General features: G+C 38.0%; 1 protein-coding gene across 1 annotated transcript in view; it reads right to left on the reverse strand.

The window, feature by feature from the left end:
• Window positions 1-20,426, reverse strand: part of CARMIL1 (capping protein regulator and myosin 1 linker 1) — a 318,449-nt gene that overhangs the window by 128,166 nt on the left and 169,857 nt on the right. Inside the window, exons 9-11 of the mRNA XM_060163549.1 lie at window positions 18,917-18,992; window positions 13,422-13,510; window positions 12,129-12,223 (exon numbers count right to left, since the gene is read on the reverse strand). Coding sequence (XP_060019532.1) covers window positions 12,129-12,223; window positions 13,422-13,510; window positions 18,917-18,992 — 260 coding nt within the window. The remainder of the gene's footprint in view (window positions 1-12,128; window positions 12,224-13,421; window positions 13,511-18,916; window positions 18,993-20,426) is intronic.

Genomic DNA, 20,426 nt, shown 5'->3' on the forward strand with positions numbered 1-20,426 from the left:
TGAAAGTTAACTTTGATTCCAATTAAAGTGATCGTTTTTTCTTTCTAATGTTAGACACTGTTTTCTAATCATCTACCATCATGCCTCCTTTACTTTCAGTCCTACCTATAGGGTAAGAGAAAAGCACAATTATCGAAACTTTACCATTAGAGATGTTTTTCTTTGGACCAAGTATTATCCTTTCCTCATAGTGCTATTTCAAATGCAAACAGTCTTGGGAAGAGTGATATAATTTCGACTCTTTTCTTTTTAACCTGTGTCTTAATGAGCTGATCACTCTTCTGGGTGAACGGATGCATGCTATTTAATTATTGTCAAGAAAAACAATGTGATGTTAACTATTCAGATAACGGCTTCACTTTAAGCAGATGACTTCCAATATTTAATTGGCTTATGGCTAACAACCTCAGACAAAGCAGCAGAGCATGTTTTAAACTACCTTTAACCTACGCTTGGTAACATAAAATTAATCCCAAGGAATGTACAGTAATAAAAATCCGGTGGTCTCTAAATTTAATGGCCAGAGTGGGCTACTGTGAAAACCAGCTCACTCACCCAAGGACTGTAATGAATGTAGACTCTTTTCTGGGAGGAAATAAGTAATAGATGAATGTATGCTCTTCCAACAGGTCCTTCAACCAACCTCCTGCTGTATCTGAGTTATCACCTTCCCAGGGGGCATGTTTTGGGAAGAATCCTAAAACAGTATTAACTGTATGGTCCCAAACTCCAGGCACCAATAAGGAACCGTGCTGGCTGCTGCCCTATCACATAACCCCAAATTACATATAAATTTTATCAATTAATACGTACTACTCTAGCAATAACCTAAACGTCATTCAGCTTGATGAAGCTTCTAGATGGGCATTTCCCCAAGGATGGTAGGGTACTGAGAGACCCTACCTATCTCCCACAGCATTTCCAAAATAAGTTTGACAATCACTGGATTAAATAATGTTAAACAGGTTTTTTAATTAAAAATATTTCTAGAGATTTGAAAATGTTAATCCATAATATTAATTGCAGAGAGGGAACAGGACTGATATTTAGTCAATACATTCTTGTAAAATGTATTGGGGTGGGAGGGGAGAGAGGAAAAAGATGGAGAAATTTTGAAAATTTATTAATCCAAAAATCAAAAAAAGAGAGAGGAAAAGGGAACAACAAAAAAAAGTGATAAAGAGAAAACAGATATACAGTAGACTGTCACACAAATAAATCAATAATTACATTAAATATAAATGTACTAAGTATTCAGACTAAAAGTCAAAGATGGATTAGCTAAACAATAATATCAGATGGTTTCGAGAGACACACTTAGAAATGCATGTATTCCAAAGTGAACCTAAAAGCATGGAAAAAGATATATGCTGCAAATCTAACCAAAAGAAAGCTAGTTTATCTGTAATAATATAAAACAACTTAGATTTTAAGAAGTATTACTAGAGATAAATGAGATATTTCTTTAATGAAGAAGATGTAATAGTTTTAAATCTGCACAATCTGAACATCACAGTCTCAAAATATATAAAGTAAATCTAATGGCAAAAAAAGAAAATACACGTATTATTATACATATATATGTGTGTATACACACACACACTCAATAGAGGGAGATTTTTAAACACATCTATGTCAGTAGCTGATAAATGGACAAAAAAAGCTATAAAATATACAAGATATCAAGAGCATACTGAAAAAAATCTATTTGATATATTTAAAACACTGTACTTAATAACTACAGAATATATTTCTTCAAAATACACAAGGAAAATTTACCAAAAGTGACCATCTACTGAGTCATAAAGCAAGTCTCAACGAACAGTATATTCCTTAACTTCTGTGAAATCATACAGAGTATATTTTCAAACTATTAGTATGTTCTGTAACTGCTACCATTACTATGGAATTAAGATAGGAATTATTTAAAAAATTACAGTTAGAAAAATCCCCCAATAATTAGAACTTAAGCAATATATTCCTACATAACAAATGAGTCCAAGAAAAAAAAAATCACAATGGAAATCTTTTTAAAATTTTTATTTAAATTTTAAAAATTATGACATCCAATTTTGGGGATACAACTCAAGCCCTCCTTAGAGTGAAGTCTATACTCCTAAATACATATGTGAATAAAGAAGAAAAGCTGGAAACTAATTATCAAAGTATCCATCTCAAGATGTGTAAAAAAAAAAAAAAAAACAGCAAATTTATCCTCACTCCATCCCTATAAACAGAAGGAAAGAAATAACAGAGAGAAGACATCATTAAACAGAAAGCAGTCATAAAATAAGTAAATTTAACAAAGCTTGTTCTTCAAAAAAAAAAAACCAATAAAATTAATAAATCCCAGCAAGACTTTAAAAAGGAGAGAGAAAGAAAAGGATCAAATCAAATTATATAAATCAGAAATGAAAACAGAATGCTAGTAGCGATCCTGCAGACACTACAAATAGAACTGAAGGGTATAAAAAAATCTACAGATCAAAAAATGTATCATTTTAGAAGAAATTCCACATGAAAAATACAACTTGGCAAAATTTACATAAGAAGAAATAATCTCTATTTAAGAAAATAATAAATCTATTATTAAAAACCTCTCAACAAAGAAAAGCAAAAGAAGACAAATATAAAAGAGTATGTATTATATAATTCTATAGTGGTGAGGTACCAGAATAAATAAAGCTAATCTATCATAACAGAAGTCAGAATAGTAGTTATCTTTTCCGGGTGGTGGAGGGGAAGGGTGGGGCAAAACAAAAGAGAAGCTTGTGTAGTGCTGGTAATGTCCTATTTCTTGATCTTTGTAGAGGTTGCATAAGAGCATCCTCTTTGTAAAAATTCATTACGGGATTTACAAACTTTTATCAATGTACATTATACTTCAATGGAAAAAGTTACTTCAGAAAATTAGGTACGGAAAATAACAGAGGAGAAAATCTAGATGTCTGTGGGTGGCAATGACTTTTTAGATACAACAGCAAAGGCACAGTCCATGAAAGAAAGCATTGATAAGCTGGACTTCATTAAAATTAAAAAGTTCTATTGGTTACCAAGGAGGGGGGAAGGATAAATTGGGAGATTGGGATTGACACACTACTATATATAAAATAGATAATAAGAACCTACTGTATGTCACAGGAAACTACTCAACACTCTATAATGGCCTATATGGGAAAAGAATCTAAAAAAGAGTGGCTATATGTATATGTGTAACTGATTCACTTTGCTGTACAGCAGAAACTAACACAACATTGTAAATCAACTATATTCCAATATAAATTAATTTTAAAAAATCATCAAGTTCTGCTCTGCAAAGGACAATGTCAAGAGAATGAGAAGACAAGCCAGAGACTGAGAGGAAATCTTTGCAAAAGGCACATCTGATAAAGGACTGTTATTCAAAATATACAAGAACTCTTAAAACTCCACAGTAAGAAAATAAACAACCTAATCAAAAAATGAGCCGAAGACCTTAATAGATATCTCACCAAAGAAGATATACAGGTGGCAAATAAGCATATGAAAAGATGCTCTACATCTTATGTCATCAGGGAAATGCAAATTAAAACAACAATGAGCTACGACTACACACCTATTAGGATGGCCAAAATCTGGAACACTGACAACATCAAATGTTCCAGGATGTGGAGCAAGAGGAACGCTCACTCATTGCTGGTGGGAATGCAAAATGGGACAGCTGCTTTGGAAGACAGTTTGGTGATTCCTTATAAAACTAAACTTATTGTTACCATGTAATTCAGCAATCACACGCCTTGGTATTTACCCATAGTAGTTGAAAACTACACGAAATTCTGGAAAAGGCAAAACTCTGGAAACAGTAGAAAGACCAGTGATTGCCAGGGGTTGGGTATGGGGGTGCATGGGGAGGAAGGATAAACAGGTAGAACACAGAATTTTTCAGGCAGTGAAAATACTCTGCATGATACTATACTATAATGAGGGATGCATGTCATTATACATTTGTCCAAACCCATTCAACACCAAGAGTGAACCCTAATGAAAACTATGGACTTTGGGTGATTACGATGCATTAATGGAGGGTCATCAATCGTAACAAATGTCTTAACTCTGCTGATGGATGTTGATAACAAGGGAGGCTATGCCTATGTGGGCCCAGGGAATATATGAAATCTCTCTACATTTCTCTCAATTGTGCTGTGAACCTAAAACTACTCTAAAAAAGTTAAGTCTTTAAAAAAAATTAGGTATGGAAGAGGAAAGGACACCAGATTCTTATTTTAAATATTGACAAGAGTTATCACTGACTACTCATGACCAATTCTTTCACGTATTTTTTCACTCAGCAAAGTATATGCTACGACAATGTTTAAAAATGGATATATATATCCCCAAATCATGCTGAAAATATCTGTTAGATCGAAGTTAAACTTCAAGTTTGTTTCACTCAGGTTGACTTGAGTTGTTTTGCTTTGTTCTTTGAGAAAATGATAATTTCTAAACTTTCAATATTTTCTTTTGTGTCAGACACACCTGGAACACCACATAAAATTGTAAATGCCTACAACCAAATGCAAGGCCAGAATGGAACAATTATTTTACACTACTGGTGACACCCACCCATCTGTTCATTCCTTAATCATAAACTTCCTTTTAAAAAGGAAGGTAGACAAAAAAGAATAAATAATCCAACAATACTTTTCTCTAGAAATAGAACTATCACACCCTCAAGTAATGAAAGTAATAAAACGTGAAGCTCCTAAGTTAGAATAAAGGTGAATAAAGTCATGTTTGAGCATTTACTTTAAACAAAGAAAGCAGGATTAAAGGTAAAAAGGACTAAAGTCTCAGATACAAGATTGTTCAGTTAAAGTATTTTTTATCTAATCCCAGACTAAGTTACTAGCTTCTTTTTTTCTTGATGAAATGTTTTGTTTTAGTTTCCTAGGCATCCACAACTCATAAATATATTATATTTCTTCTTTAAAGCAACACCCTTGCTAAGTGCTAATGGAATGAAAGGCATAACTGGGGCCAGTACTGTTCAGTTTTTTGAAAATGAAAAAACTAAATTCACTTTTGATAAAAACGTAACAGATTATTACACAAAGGGTCCTCCACTCTGGCAGACTTCAGAAATGGGGTCTTGGCAACATGAATGAATTGAGGGTGCCTGGCAGCCAAAATCTCAGGAAAAACAAAACAATTAACCTGCATTGTACTTCCTGAAGTCAGTTACTCAACAGTGCCATGGAAGAAACTGATCACCAAGAAAACATTTCCCCACAAAGAAAGGACAGAAGAGACGTTTTCAACCTCTGGCCAAAACTATTCAATTCTGCCCCCCAAATAAAGCAAAACTTAGCCTTCAGAGCTGTGAATTAAAACGAAATTTATCACCAAAAGCTTTCATCTGGAGACTTTACTGGATGAATAACCCTTCTTGTAATTTATTTTTGTTTTACTATGTGTCAAATTTAGAAGAAAAAAATGGTCGAATTTTTATTTCTCCTTTCAAAACAAAACTATTATCGAAATATTTATGACTAATAAAAAAGTAATTATAAAATGTTTAGAATTATAATTTGCCATCTGATGTAATTAACTTCCTAAGACAGGAAATTAAATTTGACATTGCAGTTTTAACCCATTAATCATGCATGTACTTAAAAGCCTATGACAATCACATATAAAACTCTAAAATTTTGATATTCTGGAATCAGTGTGATTCACATGGTTGGAAAAAACGGTTTAAGGTGGGTCCTGGTTGACCGGAAGCATAATATTAATAATTTAACAAAATCCTGCTATGGAGTTCTAGCAACATGATACAGGGAAACAAAAGACCTCTTTCTTGTCTGTTAGAAAGCATATAGATTTGACACTGTAGATATCAGAACACAGGTGAGAGTTAAAATCTTTAGATTTCTACTAATTCCAATGGCTTCCCTGGAGAGTTCAGAAACACTAAAAAATAAAAAACTAAGTAAATAAATAAAACACGATGGAGTATTTCCATTTCAAAAATAAGACTGAGAGAAAGAGATTCAAGAACTAGGAATATAGGAATAAAAGACTAGTAGGAAAAAACTGTCAACACGCTTAATTTTTGAATGCCCTAAAATCCAAATCTATGCAGTTTTTAAAATACTGTTTTACCCTGTATAACCATAAAAATATCAATTAAATATGGCTGAAATCATGACTCTAAACAAAAGTACTTTCTGCTGAGTAGCTGTCGCACAGAAACCTGGCCTCTTTAAATATCAAAGTGATTAAGAAAATGCATTGACGTGCTATGGAAAAAGCCAATGTTTTCCAAATCGCATACACAAAATTATTTCCTTACACTTCCAAGGGAAATCTAGACAGCCAAATCAGAAAATCCCAACCACAGTATAAGAGGCTGATTGATTGATCACTAAGGCAATTCTGAACAAGAGTCTGTCGGTACTAGGTATGACTCTGCAAACTTTTCCAAATTATGTAAACGTGGTTTCCTCATCTCTAAAGGGGAATAATAACATTTGTGCTATTTAACTTCACAAAACTATTTTATGAATCAAATATGGTAGTAAAAGTTAACACTTATTGAGAGTGCATAGTATGTGACAGGCGATTCTTATGGCTTTTATGTGTATTATCTCATTTAATCCTTAGAACACCGTTATGTAGGAGGTGCTATTATTATTTTAGAGATGGGAAATCTGAGGCATAGAGAAGTTAGGTAACTAGTCCAAGGAAACTCAGATGTAAAGTAGAGAAGCCCAGATTTGAACCTATGTATTTTGACTCCAGAATCCACTGGTATACACTGAGATATGAAAGATCTACAGCACCCCAAAATGTAAGGGACAATTCTAGAATCTATTTATCTTGCCTCATCCAGAAAATCAAATCAGAGCCACCACCAGATGGCTGGAGAAAAAATAAAATATTTGGGTGCTTCAGGTCAACATTTCCAAAAGAAAAACACTCCAAGACAGGATTCTAAATCATCTTTAAACAAAATAATCCAATTTAGAACAAAGTGAGGGGAGGAAATAAGGACAGACATTCCTGAAGAGGCTAAGATCATAAAATCTAGGATAACTGGGACGGGTAACTAGGGAGAACAGAATACAGAGCTTGTGACATTTAGGGAAGGAAAGTGTGTGAAATGAGCAGAGAGAGAAGAGCTGCATTCCCCCAAAACACTCAACTTTGATCCAAAAAGTCATCAGATCCAAAGGATTAGTCACGAGGTGATGACTGAAACACCCTGGTTCAGATACTAGGTCAGCCCAGAGGACTCACCACAGAACTAGTTAATGAAGTTCAGCTAGAACAGGGAGTTTCAAGCCTTTTCAACCATGACCCACATAAAGAAAGAGATTTGTCATCATGATGCAGGAACCTCATAGCAAAATAAACACATACACATGTAATAGAAAACTAAAACCCAAAATTTCCTGAACAATGCACTCTGGTATTTTCTATTCTATTTCTTTTTTTTTTTTTTAATGCTTACCAGGTCTTGACCCACAATCTGAAAACACACTGGGATAGAAGGCCAAGAGCAAGCTGGGGCGCAGGGCCGGCCCCACAAACAGGATAAGAGAAGCTCCTGCCTGTGTGTGGTCCGTTCACTGCCCTGTGGGGCTCTCGCAGAGCGGAAGCAGGGCATCCAGCATTGGAAACGTTGCCCATACACACTACACCCCTCCTACTAAATCATACTTCAACCTCCTCCACCCCAAGCCCCTTAACAACAGAAGGCTGCCTGTCCTCTGCACATGAGCCTGACAGGGAAGCTGAGCTGTAAATATCAGGGCTTTGCTGCATCAACTTTCATATCACAAAGCAAGGAGCCAAACTTCCTCTCTAGAGTTTCCAAATAAGTCCCTGAAAGAATGGTTCAGGTACAAAATCAAATTCCACTTGGTGCTTAAATTCCTCAGAATTCGAGGCTGCCAAACTGCCTTGTGTTTCTTTGCAATTCCTTGTAAATAATCGTCCTGGGCTCGGTCTCAAGACTGAACAATTCAATTGCAAACTCCTCCCCCATGCTTTTTTATTGTTTTCCATTGAAAAGCTCAGAAAAAAAGTCATGAACATTTTTCCCTGTTTTGAAGTTTCTATAAATATTTTACACTCAGTTGGATTTCTTGTGGACTTTCCATCCAGGAGCAGAAAAGCTACCAATCACTTTCAGATATTTAGCCTGGATGAAAAGAAAGCCCGTAAAGAATTTGTGTTCAGAAGGGTCAGCCCCAAGAGTGAAAAAAGGTGGGGAATACAGGTGTTGGCAATTGTCCCAGGGCACCGGCAAACACAGCGACGAATAAATCAGAGGGGGCAGAAATGTGTCAGGAGTGTCAAAACTTGAATGTAAGTGAGCAGAAAACACCCCGAAGAGTCGGTATCTACGCATCAAGCTGTGGAAAACATCCTTGGAAGGATTCATGGTTCTAACACCTGGGAACAGACTGCAGGTAGGTGAAAAGATGCACAAAATCAGGTCACACAGGTAGGAAAGTGGAGCAAAGAGGCAGGCAAATGTCATCTCTGAATACATGCTCTGACTCTGTACAAAAGAAATCTCTATAAACTTCACCATGGTTTTCAACTGCAATTTAAAAACCACAAAAGGGAATTCGATTAAATGAAATCAAATTTAAAGAAAATATTTATTGATTACGTACAAGGTCTTAGGCTAGATGTAGTGTGTCTTCGAAGGTTAGGAAAGAATGATGGATGGAAGTAGGGAAGAGAACTAAGCTGGTGGAGAAACATCCACATCTAATTACAATGCGGCAGAATGAAGGAAGCACTGTTGCAGGAGTTTAAACCAAAGGAGAGGGTCCAATAGACAAGGTTGTCCAGTAGGGCTGCACCTCAGGGCATATGACGCACATGACAAGGAAGATGAAGGGCCTCAGACTCATTCTGCCCCTCACTGCCTCCCAAACCCAAACAATAACAACAGGCCTTTGGGGTCTGGCTTCTTCAACTGAGCGTAACGTTTCAGGGGGTTCAACCGTGTCTTAGGCAGGATCAGTGCCACGTTCTCTCATGCTACTGAGTAGTGTTTCACAGTACAGATACACCATATTTTGTTTATCCCCTCACCAGTAATGGGCATTTGGGTTTCCACTTTGGGGCGATCATGAATAACACTGCTATCAACATTCATTCACGAGTCTTCTTGTGGACATACGTTTCATTTCTCTTGGGTAACACCTAGAAGTGGAACTGCTGGGTCATCAAGCAAATTTGTGTTTAACTTTTTTTTTTTTTTTTTTTTTTTTTTTGCGGTACGCGGGCCTCTCACTGCTATGGCCTCTCCTGTTGCGGAGCACAGGCTCCGGACGTGCAGGCTCAGCGGCCATGGCTCACGGGCCCAGCCGCTCCGCGGCATGTGGGATCTTCCCGGACCGGGGCACGAACCCATGTTCCCTGCATCAGCAGGCAGACTCCCAACCACTGTGCCACCAGGGAAGCCCCTGTGTTTAACTTTTTTTTTTTTTTTTTTTTTTTTACGGTACGCGGGCCTCTCACTGCTGTGGTCTCTCCCGTTGCGGAGCACAGGCTCCGGACGCGCAAGCTCAGCGGCCACAGCTCGCGGGCCCAGCCGCTCCGCGGCATGTGGGATCCTCCCGGACCAGGGCACGAACCCACGTCCCCTGCATCGGCAAGCGGACTCCCAACAACTGCGCCACCAGGGAAGCCCTGTGTTTAACTTTTGAAGCAACTGGTTAACCAGTATCCAAAGAGGCTGCCCCATTTTACACTCCCGCCAGTAATGCATGAGTTCCCATTTCCCACATCCTCTCCAACACTTATGTTGATTATAGGCAAACTATTGGCTCTGAAGTGGTATCTCAATGTGGTTTGAATTTGTGTTTGCCTGATGACTAAGGAGTGTCCCTTACTGCACTCTGGATTTCACATCCTTAGCAACTGGCATTTAACAACTACTGATTTTGTCCTGCCAGTAGAGAAAAATGTTCGAGTCCCTTCCATCTTAAAAACAAAAGCCAAACAGACCTCATGTCTATAAAAGGTGATCTATAATGGTTTCCACTTTGTTATAGTCACCTCTTTGTGGCATTCGACTAATAGAACAGTTGTTTTTCTTAAAGAAAAGACTAAACCCCAGAGAAACTCCTGTTGCAGGGATATGTCTCCATTATTTTCAGCTTTGCCCTATATATCTATGAGAGTGTCTTTCATGTGAACTAGTTTTCCAATTCAGTCTCAACCTTCCTTTAGGTTCACTACTTCAGAAGCTGTGAAGTTCCTCTTCGAATGTTTGTTTGGAAACCACATGGGTATCTTTTTCAATGAAGAACAATGTCAATATCAGGAATAAAAAAGCAGAGCTGAATGTCTATATCAGTATCTTCAGCTCAGTTGAATAATTAATCCTCATCGAATATATCACATCACAAGATGAAAGGCCCTTATTCAACAATGCTGGAAAACACCTGCAACAGATAATGAAAAGGAAGTATTCCCTCTAGAGATAAAGCTACTTCATCTTAAACCTCATCCATCAATGTTCTCCTACTGTGAGAACATTAAACCTACTGACTCTTCCCTCTACTCACACAAATACTTGTAATGAAAACTTCTTTTGCCTCATCATGAAATCTAGTCCTTCAACTTCTCTCTATTCTTACATTCAAATCTTGTTAAAAATTTAAAAACATTTGTGATGGTCAGAATCGTAAGATGGTCCTCAAGATTCCTGCCCCCTGGTAAACACACCCGCTATAATTTCTTCAAGTGTGTGGGCAGACCAATGAATATGCTGGGATATTATGAATGTGATTAGATTACTAATCAGTCAACTCCAAGTTAATCAAAAGGGAGATTGGGGCTTCCCTGGTGGCGCAGTGGTTGGGAGTCCGCCTGCCAATGCAGGAGACGCGGGTTCGTGCCCCGGACCGGGAAGATCCCACATGCCGCAGAGCAGCTGGGCCCGTGGCCATGGCCGCTGAGCCTGCGTGTCCGGAGCCTGTGCTCTGCAATGGGAGAGGCCACAACAGTGAGAGGCCCACATACCGCAAAAAAAAAAAAAAAAAGGGAGATTGTCTTGGGTGGGTCTGACTCAAACAGGTGAGCAGACTGAAAGAAAGAGCATCAGAGAGATGTGCTTCTGCTGGCCTGGAACGCGAGGCAGACAGGCATGTTGTGAGAGGAGGGGACTACATGGCAAGGACCTGAACACAGCCTCCAGGTGCTGGGAGTGGTCCCGGGCAAGCAGCAGCGAGCAAGAAAATAATGACCTAGTCCTACAGCCTCAGGAAATTGATTCTGCCAACAACCAGTGAGCTTGAGGAAGACCCCAGGTCACAGGTAAGATCACAGCCCCAGCTAGCAACTTGATTTCTGCCTCATGACACTGAGAACCCACCTAACCTCTACCCAGACTTCTGACCCCAAAACATTGTGTCATAATAAATCTGTGTCACCTTAAGCGGCCAAGTTTCTGGTAATTTGTCACCCAGCAATAAAAAACCAATACAATAGTTTAAAAATAGTATCCTCTTTCCGAGAAAGACAAATACCATATCACTTATACGTAGAATCTAAAATATGACACAAATGAACATATCTACAAAACAGAAACAGACGCACAGACATAGAGAAGAGACATGTGGTTGCCAAGGGGGAGGGGAGGTCGGGGAGAGGGATGGACTGGGAGTCTGGGGTTAGTAGATGCAAACTATTTCATCTGGAATGGATAGACAACATGGTCCTACTGTATAGCACGGGGGACTATATTCAGTATCCTGGGATAAACCATAACGGAAAAGAATATAAAAGAGAATGTATATATGTGTATAACTGAATCACTTGGTTGTACAGCAGAAATTAACACAACATTGTAAATCAACTAGACTTCAATAAAAATAATAAATAAAAATAATATCCTCCTTTCCATCTGTGTCACTTCAAGAATAGCTTATCAGCTGATAAAATTGTAGCACGAGTATTTTCACAAAAGGGTGGAAAGAATTAGAAGCCAACAAGAGCATCAGCAGCATTTATACCATAATTACAACTAAGCTTGACACTATTCTCCAGGCATGGCTCAATTAAAACTCCCTAATCCTCTTACAGTTCTGGCATCAATGGTCACGTAGATGTTACGGTACCTCGATCCTCCAGTGGGTTGCCAGCAAGGTTAATCGTATGGAGTCCTGAGTTGGGATTATGTGCTAGAGCACTGGCCAGTTTTTGTGCAAAATCTCTGCAAGTAAACAAAACAGTCAGATGAAATAACACAAAGTGTAAAACTGCTCAAACAAAAAATTTAAAGCTAGAATAGCTAGGGTGAAATCTAAAAAGAGAAAAGCATTCTTTACAATATTAACCTATATATCATATGTTTGTTAAGAACCAATCTATTTACCCTAGTTCATGTCCTCATTAGAGTCTGTAAAGCCATAGCTAGAATATGGTTCATCTTGATCAGTCAAAATCTCATTCAAAAGAAAAAAGAAAATATATAATTGCCCCTTTAAAGACACACTGCAGGATGCTATTAGTAGTACTATTTGGCTCCTTCATGACTTAAAAAACAAATCCTGAACTGAACGTGCTTTTCATGAAAAGTACAGTAGGCTATTCACTGTATCAGTTCTAATTTCATGCAATAATCATGAACGCAAAACTGACTGCCCTAATCATTGAATTTAAATGCTACAGTCGCTAGCACTATATTTTAACAAAAGTCAAAATCACTATTTCAGGTGTGTTTAACGTAAAATAACGCACTAAGCGCTATGATTATGAAACCGTCAACCCTCCTCATGTAGCAGTAAAGTCTTTACTCCAGCAGATTCAAACTCGCCTGCCCCGGTAAGGCTTGGGTATTGGTTACTGAACCACTAGATGAAGATTATTTAAGTGTGAATTTGAAAAGGGAGAGAAATGGCTAAAACAGCTCAAAACAAAGCAGTAACATCCTATGAAATGTGTTATTACTATGACTACCATTAATGATACTAGCAAAAGCTAACGCATAGCATCTATAATATGAAAGATACTTTTCTAAACACTTCCCAAGTATTAATTCATTTATCCTTACTACCATATTCTATAAAGGAGGCATTATTATTATCTCCACCTTAAAGATGAAGACACTGAGGCACAGAGAACTGAAACAATTTGCCCAAAGCCATCAGGCATCTGGCTCAAGGGTCCATGCTCTTAACCACTATACTTATGTACCCTCAGAAATACCATGTGACACAACCGCAAAAGATGTTAGAAAATCCTTGACCTTCATGATAATGATGGGGATCACAGGGACTTTTTTAAAGAAAGGAATACACTATACTCTATATGTGAGTAGCCTAACGTTTTTCTCAAAACTATACATTAATTTTAGAGGAAATGGCAAAATGTTTTAAAGCAACACATTCATGTATTCAGGAAATACTCACGTTCTAAGTCCAGCGTTTTCCAACACCAGTTCTTCCAGTCGATTGGACCTACTCACCACCCTCAAGATCTGTTCACAGACATCAGTGGACTATAAGAGAAAATATTGTTTGACCATGTCATAGGTCTAAAAATAATCTCACTTCACTGTCATAAATCTATGCAGATGCAAAGTTTTTGTTAAATAAATCATTCATTCAACAAACTATGACTCAACATCTACTACTACACACCCTCACGATGAAGGTCCTGGGAATACAACGCAGAGGACAAGGTCTCTGCTTTCAAGAGTGTACCCTCCGGAAGGCAATCAGACAAGAAGGAAATACACAATTATGATAGGAAAATAGAAATAGAAAACTAGAAAGGCCATTTTTGGTAGTGCTATGGGCATACAGAGGCGTATCTCACCCAATCCTGGGAAAACCAAAAGGACTTCGCAAGAAAGGGATATCCAAAATAACACACTAAAGACTGAGTGGTAGCAACCATGGTGATGATGACGATGAGGCTTTCTTTACTGAGCTAAGCCCTTTACGTGTATTTCATTATAAAACTGTTAATTATTATTATTCCCTTTTTGTAGCTAAGAAAATTAGATTAAAGATGTCATGTACTTTAAAAGGGAGGCTGAATAACCACTTGATAATCGTTAGGCATTACGATGTTCCTACTAGTAATCTCTAAACTAGGGTAAGGTAATAAGAAAGACTTCAGTAATCAATGGTCTCATGTCAATAAACCTCATGTTTACAAAAATTATGTAGTTGTAAACTTACATCTGTCAAAATATTTTAAATTCTTATGATATAATGTTAAATGAAAATGCATAATTAAAATGTTTAATAAAGATTACAATTGAAATAGGTAAGCTATGTAGCAAAAGTCTTGAGGGGACTATGAAAAATGAAGAGTTGTGCCCTGGTAGAATTGTGCATAATTTTTTCTTTTAAATTTTTATTTATTAATGTTTTATATTTACTTATATCCTGCCTTATTCCAAAAGTAATTTAAGGTGGCTCCTGACCTTAAAATTATTTGGACATTAAAAAGTGATATTTAAATGTCATTATAATCTAGGGTCTATTTAAATCCTTTATATTATTTTAAAAAGAGAGAGAGAGAAATCATTTTGTGTCATGCATACAAATGTCAAAGCAGTTTCTTTTCTTAGAATACCACATAAAAGTATTATAGTTCTTTGATTTATCAGATCATAAATACCCAAGTGGATTAACCATTATGGGAACAGTATAAAATATAGCAAAAGTTCTCCAGTGAAGTAGCCTTTAGAAAAACTGACTTGGAAAAACCACCAAGTCACTCAGCATTTAAGGCTGTTATAATTCTTCTGTGCTGCTTGATCCCACTGGGTCTATAATGTTGCTTTCACACTATTCCTGGGCTTCTAATGTGTCCCACAGATTGATGAGGGGAGAGGAAAATTAATTCCAAGTGACCCAATGCCTGCAATTTATATTATGCTGACAGTGGTTATTTCAAAATGGTGACCCCTTATCAGTATAATTCTTCGCCTTACAATATACAACCAGAGGAACTGATCTTATTCTGTGTCGTCATGATAAAAAGTGATTACTCAGACATGTTTTTGCAAAGATTATTCTAATTTCCAGAAATAATCCATGGTAGCATTACCGTTCCAGGGCTACCTCAGAGCATCCAGAAAAGTAATTTACCAAAGCCAGGATGTAAAGCAGGGCTTTCATTTACCCATTGGGCATAATTACTGTAATAAAAGTTTTTTTAAAAATGCATGAAAAGTGTGTCCAACTTTTCTTTAAGATGCCAGTAGGGGAGAGGAGTAATAAGTCGTTCATGATTACATTAATTTTGCTACTTTTTATTAAGTGCCAACTACATGAAAAGCATTATTTGCTACACCAAAGAATATAAAGTGATGGACATTTTAAAGAGATACACACACAAACCTAGATAACAAGTAAATGTTACCATTACGCAGTCTTCCCCAAATGTCTACTTCATGTTCAGCACTACGTTTACAGATTTAGAGGAAATTTTTTTTAACGAATTAATACAATGACTCTCTAAGAGCTTGTATTTATTTAAAAATCAAATGTAGGACTTCCCTGGTGGTGCAGTGGTTAAGAATCCGCTTGCCAATGCAGCGGACACAGGTTCAAGCCCTGGTCCAGGAAGATCCCACATGCTGCAAAGCAACTAAGCCCATGCACCGCAACTACTGAGCCTGCACTCTAGAGTCCGCGAGCCACAACTACTGAGCCCGCGCACCACAACTACTGAAGCCCGCACACCTAGAGCCCACGCTGTGCAACGAGAAGTCACTGCAATGAGAAGTCCACACACCACAACGAAGAGCAGCCCCTGCTCGCCTCAACTAGAGAAAGCCCGCGCGCAGCAATGAAGACCCAACGCAGCCAAAAAAATAAAAATAAAATAAATTTAAAAAATAAGAAAATCAACTTAAAAAAAAATTTAAAAATAAAAAGTACCGTATAAAAACTAGAAGAATCACTATAAAATAACAAATGAACTAATCCAATAAAACAAATATGAAAATCTGGAACTAACAGGAACCACGTACATTATCCAGCCCAACCATATCATTTTTAAATGATTTAAAAAGACCTTTTAAATGATTTTAAAAGGCTCAATGACTTTCCTAAATTCTAAAACTGAGAGTGTTGAGCAAGACCTCAATTCTACTCCTAATTTAATGAGTCCAGAATCCTGGTCCTAATTGCATATTCAGCATATCTTCAAAAACAAAATCCCTCTATCCCTCCATTTAAATTTACGATACTGACTGCTAACTGGCTTCATAAGATCAGCATAAAGCACATGTCATACTTTTCCTGTGGTACCTTCAGCTCAGGAGACTTCTACTGAGCAAGCGGCAATCTTAACAACCCAGAGAATTCATATAACTTGAGAGGAGGTTATTTCTTTCTACACTTCGTGTTTTAAAAAATTCACGGAAGGTGTAATGCCTTCCTTTGCCTCAAACAGACCAGGTGTTAGAAAATGTTCTGAGACTGCATACTGTAGAAGCCATCAAAGGGGAAAGTATCATTTCTTTCTTTTTTTTTTTTTTTTTTAATTTCTCTTTTTGGCTGTGTTGTGTCTTCGTTGCTGCGTGCAGGCTTTCTCTAGTTGCGGCGAGCAGGGGCTACTCTTTTTTGGGGTGTGCAGGCTTCTTATTGCGATGGCTTCTCTTGTTGTGGAGCACAGGCTCTAGGCGCCCAGGCTTCAGTAGTTGCAGCACGCAGGCTCAATAGTCGTGGCTCATGGGCTCTAGAGCGCAGGCTCAGTAGTTGTGGCACACGGGCTTATAGTTGCTCAGCGGCATGTGGGATCTTCCTGGACCAGGGCTCAAACCCGTGTCCCCTGCATGGGCAGGTAGATTCTTAACCACTGCGCCACCAGGGAAGTCCCTATCATTTCTTTTTAACTTTGAGTAACAAACATGGAAGAATTGCTAGTATTCTTTTTGAAAACTTGCAGAGAGATAGCCCAAAGACCATTTTTCATTTTTAAATACCCAATTAAAACTATGCACATTTGCATTTTTATGTTTAAATCTCAGTTAATAGATAAGCAGTGAGGGCAATCCTCAAATCCTGTCACTCCACTTCCTGCCATCCCGGGACACCCAAGAAAGCATATGAACACTTACATGCTTTGTCTAGCCAAGACTGAAATAATTGGGTGCATGTTTTCTTCCCTAAACATCTAAGGCAGTTAAAAGGAGACGCTGCCTGGGAGGAATAATGACAGAATGGCAGCACCGGTGGCCTGGTACTAATGATTTGGGACAAATTCCAAAAGTGGGATTTCCACAACCTCCTCACAGCTGTCTTGTGCCCCGTTTTGAAAATCGTGGGCTTAAGGTGAATGTCTGAATGAACCAGGAAACCTGACTTGGTAGCAAAGCATTGTTCTCTCTGATCCCACAATCCCTGGGCTAATCTACTTCTCATTCCTCAAAATGGCTCCCCTCGCGCACCTGGAATCTCTGCTGGTTCAGTCCTGCAAATGGTCCCCATCCCTGCAAACAGCAATGAGAGACTTCTGTTCCCAGGTCTCCCATCACGGCTGTTTGTTCCCTGGGAGGTCAACATCCGTACCTCAAATCATCACTGACCTCAGACACCACCACCACCCCCGGCCGTGTAGCTGATACAGTCTCCATAATTCATGCTCCCCCATTTGTTCATTTCTCAGCCTCTTTGCTAATCTGATTGTGACATGCCTGTAATACGTTAGGCATTGTTAGAATTTCTATACACATTATTTACTCATCTCAATAACCTGCAAAATAGTTATATTTCTATGTCCATTCATTCAACAAACTCATTTGACATCTATTTATTAAACCAAGTTTTACTGTGTAGCTATTGAGCCACAGATTCTGATAAGACATGAGCTCCAACTAGCTCACAATAATAGGGACGCAGGAAACAGAGGCCTTGGAAGGTCAAGTAATGTATCTAAGGTCACACAGCCTTGTAATAAGAGTCAGAATCTGAAACCCAGATTTGTGGGTTTCCAAGACCACACTCTTTTTGTCTGCTGCATTGGCTCTTAATAATCCCCAAATGAGTTCTGCCTATGCTCATACCTATAACGCCTTAAGCCACTCACACGCCAGGCAAGTTCAGAGAACCAGCAGGCTGGCCGCCAGCAAATCTCAACCCTCCACTTTCAACAGATCCATGTCTCAATCCAAATTCTATCTCTTCACTTTTAAAATCTTAAACCCCCAGTTTCTATGACCTCTGAAAGGTGGAGGCTTGAATGTAAGAGTCTCCAATAAAACAACATCTAAATTATCTTCTCTGCTAAGATGAAGCAGCAGAAACCTAACTCATGGATAAGCATCTGTCCATATGGCTGCTTTGAATTTGCAAAAAAAAAAAAAAACCCAACAGAGCATCTTATTTCCAATAGTAAAACAGACCAAAACTTTGGCTCCCCCATGCCTTATGAAAACTAACAGATTTCACTTTGATGTCATTTTGCTTACATATAAATCTGCCCAAAAACTCATCTAGAAAATGAATGTTAACTATCATAATTAAACCAGACCAACTCTACCTTAGCAACGTTTTCCTAAATTCTCAGGAAGGGAAGCTTTGTGGAGATGGAATGCAAGATAGGAACATACAACCTGCTATCTGCAGCTGTGCAAATGTAACTTTAATAGTCTTTGCCAACAGAATGAGTGTGTACTGAAGCTCCACTAAATGTGTCTTTCTGTTCATCATCTAAAATTGCCTGAAGCAGCTGAAAACATGAGGAAGTACTTCTCTGAAGCATCTCACATTACAAACTTTGTTAAATGGTCTACAGATCATTTATAAGAAAATATCCCCCTAAGAAATAACATGTATGCGGCTCAACCAGTGTGGTAGAAAAACAAATGTGTGTTGTGTTTTTATATAATTATCGGGTTTTTGAAATTCAGCGAAGCTAAGCAACATCTTCAATTACTTACCAGTTTTAGATCCTTAGAGGACAGCTTAGTGAACCACTGATTGTATTCCAGAGCAGCGATGATAGGTATTAGGTCCCTAGAAGCAGAAATAAAAAATACATGAAAGTGCTCTTACAGTGGCCATATGGCGCTTGACTTTTTAATCCATGACATCCCAGTTTACCTGTTAATTTCTGTTATTTATAAGCACAACATTCAGTTATATCTATTCTGACCCCCAGACAACAATTAAATTCTCTAGGACAGATCTTCAGGATGATGTAAGCAGAATTCCTAAAAGTTGAAGGTAAATTACCTCTAGGGACTCTGATTCCTATTTCCAAAGAAAAAGAGGTTGGTAGCAGTGTTCGTTTGAAGAACCTCCTTACTCTAAGAGAAATCATATGTCTAATTCCATACTAACAGGTCCTATTTCTTTAGACTGCTCCTTCATAAATTCTTTCACCATCAAGTATATCATATGCTCTCTAGCTAGAGGAGTTTATACGGCAAGCAAGGACAGTATCTAGCCTGATGATAAGTGACATCGGATGGGATCCCCAATGCTTATTGGCAAGCATCCCACAACCATTTGGTACCTTGCTTGCAGTTCTTAGCACGGATTATACACATGAGATAGTCCAGGTGTTATTTTTTGTCTTATGCTTCATACAAGTTCTTCAACCATAGAGTGAAGCTATTTGTATCAGAGATCTGCCACCACACTATTTTTCCAGCCCCTAACTCATGCTCAAGCCAAAAAGCAGACAATTCACTACTCACCAAACATATGCAATTTCACAATCAGAGTTATCATTTACGACGGGGGAAGAAGGGTGGGGGGAAGGAATAGTTAGGGCGTTTAGGGACTGACATGTACACACTGCTATATTTACAATGGATAACCAACAAGGGCCTACTGTATAGCCCAGGGAACTCTGCTCAGTATTATGCAACAACCTAAATGGGAAAATGTAACTAAACCACTTTGCTGTACACCTGAAACTATCACAACATTGTTAATCAACTACACTCCAGTACAAAATTAAAAGTTAAAAAAAAATTAAAAATTAAAAAAAAGCTGTGTTCAGCTACAAAAATCCATGTATCTTTCAATGCCTGTATCATAATCCTCTCCTCTATTAAGTTCCCCCAGGTCACCTCAACCAGCACAATATTTACACCTCTACTTAGCATTTGTTTTATTCTGTCTTATAGTATAGTTTGATGCTTAAACATCTATTCCTCATCACCCCAGGTTGTAAGTTCTTTGAAAACAACATCGTTGTCTATTTCAGCTTTGTGGCTTCAGGGAGGCCATATCAGTTTTACCCTCAGGGCATGACAAGCAGCAAATGAACAAATTTTTACTGAAATAGAAATGAAAGGCAGAAGGTAGAAAGAGAACTGAAAATCACTATTGTTTCAAGCTCAAGGTACCAGGCCCCATGCTAGGCACTTTACATTTAAATCTCAAACAACAGCTCATTTAAATCTGAAAACAAGGGCTAGGAGGTACAATTGTTTACAT

Source organism: Lagenorhynchus albirostris, chromosome 10, assembly GCF_949774975.1.
Source record: "Lagenorhynchus albirostris chromosome 10, mLagAlb1.1, whole genome shotgun sequence".
In the NCBI taxonomy this organism is placed as follows: domain Eukaryota; kingdom Metazoa; phylum Chordata; class Mammalia; order Artiodactyla; family Delphinidae; genus Lagenorhynchus; species Lagenorhynchus albirostris.